Source organism: Piliocolobus tephrosceles, chromosome 10 (genome assembly GCF_002776525.5).
Source record: "Piliocolobus tephrosceles isolate RC106 chromosome 10, ASM277652v3, whole genome shotgun sequence".
Classification (NCBI taxonomy): domain Eukaryota; kingdom Metazoa; phylum Chordata; class Mammalia; order Primates; family Cercopithecidae; genus Piliocolobus; species Piliocolobus tephrosceles.
Window position 1 is genome coordinate 130,250,953 of NC_045443.1, and position 12,082 is coordinate 130,263,034.

General features: G+C 47.2%; 1 protein-coding gene across 1 annotated transcript in view; it reads right to left on the reverse strand.

Moving 5' to 3' along the window:
- The window catches only part of POLE (DNA polymerase epsilon, catalytic subunit), a 66,657-nt gene that overhangs the window by 52,313 nt on the left and 2,262 nt on the right, over positions 1-12,082 (reverse strand). Inside the window, exons 2-12 of the mRNA XM_023196783.3 lie at positions 6,251-6,392; positions 5,736-5,816; positions 5,287-5,331; positions 5,063-5,155; positions 4,607-4,761; positions 2,696-2,837; positions 2,481-2,561; positions 1,665-1,772; positions 1,213-1,323; positions 859-944; positions 522-641 (exon numbers count right to left, since the gene is read on the reverse strand). Coding sequence (XP_023052551.1) covers positions 522-641; positions 859-944; positions 1,213-1,323; positions 1,665-1,772; positions 2,481-2,561; positions 2,696-2,837; positions 4,607-4,761; positions 5,063-5,155; positions 5,287-5,331; positions 5,736-5,816; positions 6,251-6,392 — 1,164 coding nt within the window. The remainder of the gene's footprint in view (positions 1-521; positions 642-858; positions 945-1,212; positions 1,324-1,664; positions 1,773-2,480; positions 2,562-2,695; positions 2,838-4,606; positions 4,762-5,062; positions 5,156-5,286; positions 5,332-5,735; positions 5,817-6,250; positions 6,393-12,082) is intronic.

A 12,082-nucleotide genomic window follows, 5' to 3' on the forward strand; every position in this document is an offset into this window, starting at 1 on the left:
TTCCCTCCTTTCCCTTTCTTCACTAACTTCTCTTCCCTTCCTCCCCTTCCTTCCCTTCCAGCCTCCTTCTCTTGGCATTTCCACATCCACCTGTCCTCCCAACTAGACATGTCAGAGCCCCCGAACGCCGTGACTCTCTGCAGCTTTGAGCTGCCTCCCACCCCAGCTCATCTGGAATCTGCGCTCGTCCCGTGAGGCAGCCCCAGTCTGGCCTGGGCAGTGCAGCTCCGTGAGGTCCTAGCTCTGGGGCCTGTGCGTTGAGTGTGTCTTCCCGGTGGCTTCCCCACCCCAGAGGCTGATGCTCAATGTGCCTGGTCACTGACGAATTGTCAGCCAACACTCAAAGACAGCACATCCCGGGCCCCGGCAGGGTGGCAGCTGCCATCCTCTTGGGTGACCTGAAACAGCCTCTCAGAGGCCACCCTCCTCCCATGAGATGTGGTGACAGCACAGTCTGCAAGAGGCCTTCAGATCTCGCTCACAGACAGCAGTGACGAGCCGTGCTGCTCTGCGGCCCCTACCTGAGGCAGTCCATGTGGATGCACTGGGGCGCCTTGTACTCCCCCTGGCTGTCCTTCTGGAAGCCTATCTCCTGCTGCATGCTCAGACCGTGGACTGCTGCCCGGGCCTCCACAAATGGCCTGGGTTCGAAAGAGGACAGACAAGCAAGTGGGAAGATCAGGCTCTAATTCCCCTTTCTCCATTCCTCCTTCAGATCCAGGGAGGAACTGAGACACGGGAGGTGCGGAGTGAACCCAGAAGCCACCTCCTCAGTCAACATGGGAAGCGCCCCCGCACCATGCAATGCCCTCCCTCTCAAACGCTGCCCAGTTACTCACAGAGAAGACACAGACTCACCAGTCAAAAAAGTCCCCGTTGTAGGTGACCATGATGGTGGGTTTGGTCTCCTCGACGTGTTCAAACCACCTTTGGATCAGATGAGCCTAAACCCAAGTCACAGCAGTCAGAGGTCTGCTCTTTCTCTTCTTCAAGCTATTTCCAAATTCCTCCCCCAAAGTTCAGAAGCAGCAGCCTCATGCTGGCCCTTATTCCTGCCCCCAGCCCATTTCTGGCAGAAAAGAGGGTCATACCCTAAGAACGAAGCTGATGGAGCTGCAACTGTGATCTGACGGAATGCCTGAGGCCTTGGAAAGATCCGCATGCCCCTTCTTCCCACAGTACCAGGCAGTTTCACAAGTGATACCTCCTTACCTCATCGGGTTCATTGAAAACACAAAACGGCCCTTCATATTCTGGCTTGGGGGTGAACTCAAAATCTTCAATGTCTTCTGAAACAATCTCCCTGTTGGTGATGAGGTAGCCCTAGCGAAGTTCATTAGCAATGAGCACAAGTCAGAGGCTGCAAAGCCAAGACCTGGTGCCCCCACCCTGCCCACACACTCTGCCTAGAGATTCTCACTACAAAGAAGTCCACAGCAACGTGAAAGTGCCCTAAGCTTCCTGAGAAGGGACCCTCCATGTCTGGATTCCCACTGGAAAGGGGAGGGTACAGGTGGAAGTCGGAACGGCTTAGCTGCTCCCATTCCTGGACTAACTCATTATTCACTCAACAAATCCTAACTGTGGGGCAGACGCTGCTGTAGTGTGGGGACCAGACAAGGTCTCCATCCCAGGAGCTTTCTTCCCAGAAGCCGGCTGCTCACCTGGCCGTCGATCATGTAGGAAATCATCATAATCTGGTCTGTCTCAGCATCAGGAAACTTGAGGGGCAGTTTGGTCGTCTCAATGTCAAATGCCAAAACCACAGGGTCCTGTGGGGACAAAATAAGCATAAAGCCAAGCTCTAAACTCCCCATCAGGCCTCCCTGAACACCCGCCCCCGGCCTGCTCTACCTCCCTCTGGTTGTTAAGAGTGAAAAGGCTCCAGAGCTGGGAGAGGGACCCTAAGACTGACCAACCTACGTCGAGAGCATCACGACTCTCCATGGCGTGGAAACTCACACGCCTCAGAGAGCAGACGATCACAGGACAAGCCTAAAATCACAGAACTGTAGTAGAAAAACTCTTTAGAAGACATCACCTCATTCTGATGGTTATGACAACCCTGAAAGGTAAATGTGGCACAGAGATGATATCTTCGTTTCGGAAAAGAGAAAACTGAATACAAAGACTTTCCCAACACCACAAAGTCATGTTCGAACCAAGGCCTTCTGGTTACAAATCCATTTGTCACCACGTCTCTTCACTATCAACTACCCAACGGAAGTCCTAGCTTTCCCTCAAATGTCCACATCCTGCCTAGCTCAAATACTGATGTCGTGCAGTGATATGCAACAAAAAAGGAAATGATACCGTCAGAAACTGATGAAAAATTCTACCTCCATATTTCCTTTAATAAAGTATTGGGGTGAAAGCAGGAAACATATCTTTGAGTCAAATTTACTCTTCAGCACTAAAGAATATTCTCTCCAGAAAACCAGAAATTTTACGATGAAGGTAATACAAGCAACAAAACTTACAGGTCGTTCAACAAGGTCATCTCGGCGGGTGATTTCCACTGGAAAAGCATTTCCACGGTATCTGACGTTGTACCAATGAGCCTGCAAAACACACAGTGTGTTAACTGGAGTTCTACATCCAGGAAAGTCTGCTCCTGTGTGGATTCACCCATAATGATCATCTCCTGGCTGTTAGGAAATTCATGTGAGCAGCAACCCAACCCTGCCCTACTCACCACGTGGATCTTCAGGTCAATGGAGAGGCGGATGTGGTAGGGAACATCGTACTCGCGCATGTCCACAATGTTGTCCAACTGATCGGCTATCTTCTTAGAGGTTTCCTCTTCATCAGTAATGACACCACCCCTCTGCAGAACACTAGGAATTAACAAGAGAGCAACTAACTCAGCTGCCAGGGTCTGGAGGAGGTAGGACCAGAGTTCCAAATCAGTAGCAAGAGATGAGACCAGAGTTCTAACTGAGGAAACACAAAAGGTAAATTGAGGTGGTTTCAATGACCAGGGCAGTCCTTCCTTTAAGAATGGCTTGGATTGGGCCAAGCATGGCAGCTCATGCCTATAATCCCAGCACTTTGGGAAGCCAAGGGGGGGCGGATCACCCGAGGTCAGGAGTTCGAGACCAGCGTGGCCAACACGGTGAAACCCCGTCTCTACTAAAAATACAAAAATTAGCCAGGCGTGTTCGTGCACGCCTGTAATCCCAGATACTTGGGAGGCTGAGGTAGGAGAATCACTTGAACCTGGGAGGCGAAGGGTGCAGTGAGCCGAGATTGCGCCATTGCACTCCAGCCTGGGCAACAGAACGAGACTCCGTCTCAAAAAAATAAAGAATTGCTTGGATGATAACCCTACAGACAGGAAAAAAATTCAGCGTAAGATGTATGCATTTTATATGATGTGAGTTATACCCCAACTAAAAAAAAAAAAAAAAAAAAGAGGGCTTATGCCTTTAATCCCAGCACTCTGGGAGGCAGCAGGAGCGCTTAGGCCCAGGAGTTCAAGACAGGCCTGGGAAACATAGGGAGACTCATCTCTACAAAAAAACAATAATAATAATAATTAGCCAGGCATGGGGTACACACCTGTGATCCCAGTTACTCAGGAAGCTGAGGTGAAAGGATTGCTTGAGCCCAGGAGTTCGAGGTCATGGTGAGCTATGACTGCACCACTGCACTCCAGCCTGGGCAACAGAGCAAGACCCTGTCTGAAAATAAATAAGTAAATAGAAGAAAAAAGAAATAAAACATGAAGTGCTGCCAGTCAGGAGAGCACCCAGGCATGACCCCACCATGGTCCTGATACTCAGGAGGCTGCCTCATGCAGGCTGAAGAGCAGGCCTGGGCTTTACATAACCTATGCATGGGTCTCTACAGTGTCTAAAGATGTGGCCCACCCTTGCGGTCACTATTGGCCCATAAGCTGAAATAATCAATGGGCTATCCAGGGGGAAGAAGACAAGTCTCAGATACGGCTCAAACCTCTGAGGACTCAGTCTCTGATTACACCTTCCAATATTTCAAAAAGTAACTTATGGCATTGCCAGGGAAGGCAGACGCAGGGTAGGGACTGTAGAAATGCTCAGCATCCCAAACTGATCTTGTTTTGTCAGAGGATAAGGTAGGTTCTTCCGAAGTCATACAAACTTCATTACTCAAGATTTTCTCTTCCTAATCTGTTACTTTGCATCCTATTATAGTTGAGGCTCAAACATTTGATGAACAGTGTTTGGCGTTCTAGACTTCAGTTTCTGTGGACGATACCCAAGGTTCTCTGGAGAAGATGTGCTGTGTAAATCTCAGCACTTAATGAAATTCACAGATGGATTGTGTTAGGGCAGCAGGATGAGGGATCTTTTCCCTCTAAGGTGACTTCACTATTACAACCACTCAACTTTAGAGCCATAAACCCACCCCTCCATAGGAAAAGAGAGCTAACACATAAAATGTAACCTGGGAAGCCACTGTTTTATTTAACACGGAATATACAAAAATCTCTACCTAATTGCTCAAGTTTTCCGTATCAAATAGAGCCAGCCATTAAGGTAACTTTATTGCTACGTGTTCCTGTCTCCTATCCATCTTGTCGTTCTGAACCAGCTGATGCTTTGCTCACAAGAGCAGAGTTTACCTGGAAAGCAGAGCTGTGTACGCGTCGCTGGCATGATCCTGCTCCCTGTTCTTCTTCACAGCAGGGGAGATCTCCTTCCTCACTTTGACAAGATCCTCCACGGTGTGGAAGGACAGCTTGATGTAATTTCGCTTCAAACCCACCAAGTGATTTGGCTATAATGCGAAGAGATCATGCTCATTGGTTAAAGAGAAACAGGACTTTATGGGTGAGAGGGTAAACACTCAAAGGTAAATACATAAGTCAAAGAGTTGGCGACTTCAAGGCACCTTGTCCAATTCTGCATGTGGCACCAACTAACACCACTAGAGCTCTCTGAAAGAATTTTATAGAGGGTCACCACACCGCCCCATCACCCAATAGATGACCTGAATTTCTACCTCTTCCGATCTCACCTGCTATGGACAATGTAGATCCTGACCTCATTTACCCCTGCAAAGTCTGGGTGATACTTACCAAGTCCAGATCCTCTTTGGGGACAGTCTCCACTTTTGCAATTTTGCCCTGAAACTTCTTGGAGAGAAAAGATGAAACTTCTCGCTCACAACCCTAATCAGGATCAGAATGAAAAGGCTTTCCGTTGGTAAAATACATTTCCTTCCTTGCCTATTTCCCAGTTGCAAAGCCCACCACAGAATGACACACCAGTCGTCTGACCTGAATCTATAAAATACACTTACCTTTCTGGTTGCAATGTAGAAATATGGTTTATAGGGCAGGGCCACCTGTAAGAGTCACCAACCCATCCAGGGGCGACGAGAAAGAAAAAAGGGAGAGAAAAATGAAAACAGACTGCTTGCTCCTACATCCCATGAACAGCCTAAGGCCAGGGCAGCCTTGACCTTGGTAGCTCTTAAAGCATAACAGGAAGTCAGAATGTGCACTTATCACAGAGGCAAGAACCTGAAAGACAATACTGCTCACCATTCAGTCTTCCTGAACTGGCTTCTCTCAGGACATCTTACGTGATGACTGACGGGGCCTCCAGGGGCCTGAGTTCTGGTGGGCTATGGGCTGCTCTCCCACACCCTCCCTGACAGTCACAGAGCTAGATGAACACCCCTCATTTTAGATCCGATCCGGCTGCTCACTGCAAGTGGGTTTTAGCTTCTCGGGGTCAGGGGCTTACCTTAAATCTGCTTCCGTCATCTTGAATAAAGTAGTAATCCACTGCACTGACTAAGCGCTTATCTTCATCTAAAATCTCGGTCTACAAGAGAATCAGTCAACATAGGCACAAGATCATCCTCTACACAGTTAAAGAAACTTTCCTCCTACCTTTTGGGAAACAGTCCCTCTCATCTAGGTCTTTACTCCACCCCTACGTTTACACTACCAGCCTTATTTACAAGAACCACATCGTAACAGACTCCAAACGGGGATTTCTCTCCATTTCTCCCTCACAATCCTTGAAAGCTTTATTCTGATGGCTAAAAGCGATGCCCATCACCTCTGGCTTCTCACAGTGGCCTCTGTGTGGCCCTTAATGACGTTAAAGAGGAAAGAAGAGCTGGGAACCTTTCCATCTCCCACCTGATCCACTCAAAGTTCCCCCACGTGTCCCCGACTCTTCAGACAAAGACTATGCTATGACAAGAATGGGTGCAGCCATACTCCTGGGTGGGAGAAGGACCGAGTGCTTACAGGATGCATGTTAATGAGCCAGCCTGTCTTCTCACCAGGCTCCTTCAGCCGCTCAAAACCAAACCGCAAATCCATCTTATCCGTCCACTGACTCCGTTCCAGGCGCTTGAGTGCCGAGACTGAGGAAGTGGCGCCATCATCTCTGAGTGAAAGAAGGGAACCCAGTGCTTACAGTTGGTAATGCCACCTATTTCTGCAACCCTCATCCCACCTAGTGTGTTTCAGATATGACAGGGTAGATACATTCCTGAAAAACCCCGAGCTTGGCAAAAAGGCTCATTAAAATAAAAGGACTCGGCCGGGCGCGGTGCCTCAAGCCTGTAATCCCAGCGCTTTGGGAGGCCGAGACGGGCGGATCACAAGGTCAGGAGATCGAGACCATCCTGGCTAACACGGTGAAACCCCGTCTCTACTAAAAAATACAAAAAATTAGCCGGGCGAGGTGGCGGGCGCCTGTAGTCCCAGCTACTCGGGAGGCTGAGGCAGGAGAATGGCGTAAACCTGGGAGGCGGAGCTTGCAGTGAGCTGAGATCCGGTCACTGCACTCCAGCCTGGGCGACAGAGCGAGACTCCGTCTCAAAAAAATAAATAAATAAATAACTAAAAGGACTCGTTGGAAAAACACAATTAAGGCAGGCCCTTCAAGACCTGTTCAACTTTATAACCAGAATACTAACAAAAACAGTAATCATGGCTAGACACTGCTGCCTCTTGGAGCACTAAAAATGCATAAAACTGGCCAGGCCCAGTGGCTCATGCCTGTAATCGCAGCCCTTTGGGAGGCCAAGGCAGGTGGATCACTTGAGGTCAGGAGTTTGAAACCAGCCTGGCCAACATGGCAAAACCCCGCCTCTACTAAAAATATAAAAATTAGCCAGGTGTGGCGGCTTGCACCTGTAATCACAGTTACTTGGGAGGCTGAGATAGAATTGTTTGAACCCAGGAGGTGGAGGTTGCAGTGAGCTAAGATTGTACCACTGCACTCCAGCCTGGGCAACAGAGTGAGACTGTATCTCAGTTAAAAAAAAAAAAACAAAAAACATAAAACCCAGCATTGTACTCCTGGTCATTTTATCCCAGAGAAATGAAACCTCATGTTCATAGCATGTTTATTCATAACAGTAAAAAACTGAAAACAACCCAGATGATCCTCAGCAAGCGAAGAGTGAACCCGGAAAACACACACCATGGAATACTACTCAGCAATGAAGAGGAATAAACATTTCCCTTTTTTTTTGAGAAGGAGTCTTACTCTGTAACCGAGGCTGGAGTGCAGTGCCACGATCTCAGCTCACTGCAACCTCCACCTCCCAGGTTCAAGCGATTCTCCTGCCTCGGCCTCCCGAGTAGCTGGGACTACAGGCAGGCGTCACCATGCCCAGGTAAATTGTTGTATTTTTAGTAGAGATGGGTTTCACCATGTTGGCCAGGCTAGTTTTGAACTCCTGACCTCAAGTGATCTGCCCACCTCAGCCTCCCAAAGTGCTGGTATTACAGGCGTGAGCCGCCACACCTGGTCAAATAAACTTATTGATACGTACAACTTGTATGGACCTCAAGGGAATTATGCTGAGTGAAAAAAGCCAACCTCCCAAAATTATACACTTTTTTTTTTTTCCTTGAGACAGAGTCTCACTCTATCGCCTAGGCTGGAGTGCAGTGGTGCAATCTCAGCACACTGCAACCTCTGCCTCCTGGGTACAACTGATTCTCGTGCCTCAGCCTCCCAAGTAGCTGGAACTACAGGCGCACCATCACACCCAGTTAATTTTTGTATTTTTAGTAGAGACAGGGTTTCACCATGTTAGCCAGGCTGGTCTCAAACTCCTGAGTTCAAGTGATCCGCCCACCTCGGCCTCCGAAATTGCTGGGATTACAGGCGTGAGCCACTGCGCCTGGCCCCAAAGTTATACACTTAATGATTCCATTTATAAACTATTTTTGGAATAGTATTTTTGAAACAAAATTACAGAGATAGAGAACAGATTACTGGTTGCCAGGGATGAGGGTAAGGGAGAAATGGAGGTGGTTATGGCTATAAAGGGGCAGTATGAGAGATCCTTCCAACAGACTGTTCTGTATACTGATTTTGGTGGTAGTCGCACAAATACACACATAATAAAACTGCATAGAACTAAATACATATACAAGCAAAAGAGTGCATGTAACACTGACATGATTTGAATAAAAACGATGGATTGTCAGGCCAGGCGCAGTGGCTCACGCCTGTAATCCCAGCACTTTGGGAGGCCAAGGTGGGTGGATCACCTGATGTCAGGAGCTCGAGACCAGCCTGGCCAGCATGGCGAAACCCCGTCTCTACTAAAAATACAAAAAATTAAATCCCAGCACTTTGGGAGGCCGAGGCAGGCGGATCACGAGGTCAGGAGATCAAGACCATCCTGGCTAATATGGTGAAACCCCGTCTCTACTAAAAATTCAAAAAATTAGCTGGGTGTGGTGGTGGGCACCTGTGGTCCTAGCTACTTAAGTGGCTGAGGCAAGAGAATGGTGTGAATCTGGGAGGCAGAGTGGAGCCATTGCACTCCAGCCTGGGCAAGGGAGCGAGACTCCAGCTAAAAAACAAAACAAAACAAAAAATTAGCCAGGCATGGTGGGGTGGGCCTATAATCCCAGATACTCAGGAGGCTGAGGCAGGAGAATCACTTGAACCCTGGAGGTGGAGGTTGCACTGAGCCAAGATTGCACCACTGCACTCCAGCCTGGGCGACAAGAGTGAAACTCTGCCTCAAAAAAATAAATAAAATAAAATAAGATAAAATAAAATAGATGCGTTTTCTCAATGTCAATTTCCTAGTTGTGACAATTGTACTCTAGTTACACAAGATGTTACGGTGAAGGGATACGGGAATCTTTGTATCATTTCTGACAACTGCATGAGAATCAATCTACAATTACCTCAAAAAAATGTTGAGGACTGGGCACAGTGGCTCACGACTGTAATCCCAGCACTTTGGGAGGCAAAGGAGGGCGGGTCACTTGAGGCCAGGAGTTCGAGACCAGCCTGGCCAACGTAGTGAAACCCCGTCTCTACTAAAAATGCAAAAATTAGCTGGGCATGGTGGCACGCACCTGTAGCCCCAGCTACTTGGGAGGCTGAGACAGGAGGATGGCTAGAATCTGGGAGGCAGAGGTTGTAGTAAGCCAAGATCGTGCCACTGTACTCCAGCCTGGGCGAGACACTGCCTCAAAAAAAAAAAGCTTGTTTTCTTTTCTTTTTTTTTTTTGAGACGGAGTCTCGCTCTGTCGTCCAGGCTAGAGTGCAGTGGCCCAGATCTCAGCTCACTGCAAGCTCCGCCTCCCGGGTTTACGCCATTCTCCCGCCTCAGCGTCCCGAGTAGCTGGGACTACAGGCGCCCGCCACCTCCCCCGGCTATGTTTTATTTTCTTAAATGCTCCAAAACTAGAGAGTGGAGATGCTAGCTTATGATCACTAAGATGATGAAGATCCAAGTGGACCTCTGAGTACAGGAGAAAAGAATAACCTGCCACAAGCTGTGAACTGTGCTAGGCCAAGGATGTGCCTCTCTGTAGAGGGAACCCAAGTATAGGAACTCATGAAATTGTGAAAAACAGAGCCAACAGGACACATATCTGTGCAACACTCCAGCTAAGAGGTTTTTCCTTTCCTGTGAAAGAATGTAATTCTAATTCTACTCCTCTGTTCTGATTCCCCTTTCCTAGGAAAACTACCACATTTTACTAACATAATTTTCCTGTTTACCTGTTGCATGTGAACTAATCAGGGTTACAGAAACATCTGCTGCAACAAAATATATCTTAAAAATTTAACATATCCTTCCGGAGTGCATGGTCCAGACATTAGCACAACCAAATGTGGATAAAAATGGGTCATATTGTTCTGTATGAGAGGAACAATCTTCACTGACTGGGAAACTCAACTTTTCATGTGCCTTTTTGTCTTAATGTAAATAAATGAGTGGGGGTGGTAAATACATATTCCCTGTTGCAGAAGCAACAGATTCCCACGACTGCTTTCTGGCCTTGGCCATGCAGGCATATACAGTTATGCTAGGTCTCATGTTCTGCTAGACTGCTCTCCTAGGCAGTGTTACCCTTAAGGCTGTCCATGTGGTCTTCCAAACAGGGCAAAACGTGTTATTCCAATGATCCAGGTATCAAAGGTGTTCTTTCCCCAACTAATCACAGACACTCGGTCCTTTCCTTCTACCACCTCTCATTTCCCAGGACCTGATTCCAGTTCATTGCTATTATATGTTTCCTAGAATACCAGTTCTCGATTAAACTACAAGACCATTCCGTTTCTGACATCATTAGATTTCTCCATAAGGAGAGAGTGTTTCTAAAATATCAGTGCCATTGTGTAAAATACCATGGACCCTGTAGATCCACTTCTAAAAATTTATGCCAAGAAAACTGATGTGCAGAAAGTAATTATTTTACATATAGAAGTTCATTACAGGTGTTTTTATAAGAGAGGAAGAAAGAAAACCATCCAAAATAAGACCAGTTAAAAAAATTTTTTTAGGATTTAAACCAAGCCTGTGTAGAACTCATGTCTTTAATTACATTATATCCCCAGTTGTTAATTTATAAACAGAAATGGACAGAGAACTGCTTTTTAAGAAAAACCCTTCCTGTCAACTTTCTTTTAGAACAAGATAAAAAAAAGAAAGGAAGACCCTTCCTTTGTCTGAAGGTATTCCTTGGATCACCTCCATCTGAAGAGCAAAATGACCATATTCCAAGACTGGGATCCTTACTTCTCATGAAAGATTATAACCACTTGTTGTAGGCAGGCAGGATGACACCCCCAACAAAAGACCCACATCCTAATCCCCCAAATCTATGAATGTTATTTTACAAGACAAAAGGGACTTTGCAAATGTGACTACATTAAGGGCCTTGAGATTCTGGTTAGCTGGGTGGGCAGGAATCCTTGTAGATTGAGGCAGGACAGCCAGAGTCAGGAAGGAGAAAGGGATGGGAGAGAGAGGGCAGTGGGGAGAGCAGATGCAACCTTTGGTTCTGAAGATGGAGAAGCAGCAAGGAAACAGATTTTCCCCCTGGAACCATCACAAGAAATATAACCAACCAGACACTTTCATATTACGACTTCTGACTTCTAAAACTGTAAGAGAATAAATTTATGTAAGTCACTAAGTGATCGCGTGTTACTGCAGCAGCAGGAAACTGATACGCCACCATACTGTATAGTAACGGTTTAATCTTTTAAATATTTGGATGCACCTGTAATCAAAAAAACAGAAAAACTATATTCCAAACCTTGCTAGAGAACAGCCTCAGTTCTTTTTTTTTTTTGAGACGGAGTCTCGCTCTGTTGCCCGGGCTGGAGTGCTGTGGCCGGATCTCAGCTCACTGCACGCTCCGCCTCCCGGGTTTATGCCATTCTCCTGCCTCAGCCTCTCAAGTAGCTGGGACTACAGGCGCCCGCCACCTCGCCCGGCTAGTTTTTTGTATTTTTAGTAGAGACGGGGTTTCACCAAGTTAGCCAGGATGGTCTCGATCTCCTGACCTCGTGATCCGCCCATCTCGGCCTCCCAAAGTGCTGGGATTACAGGCTTGAGCCACCGCGCCCGGCCCCTACAGCCTCAGTTCTGAGGCTCAAATCTTTACCAAAATCAAGAGTGAATGAAGTGCTATTTATGAGGCATCACCACTTAACGGGGGCACACGGCCCTCTATGCCACTGTCTTCCAAATATCCTTGCCTCAAGTAAGCTGGATTAAGTGGACTAGAAAACTGTTCACTGGGACCATATTTCCTCCCAAAACTGTTTTCTCTGAGCTGTGTATCTCACTTTTAATC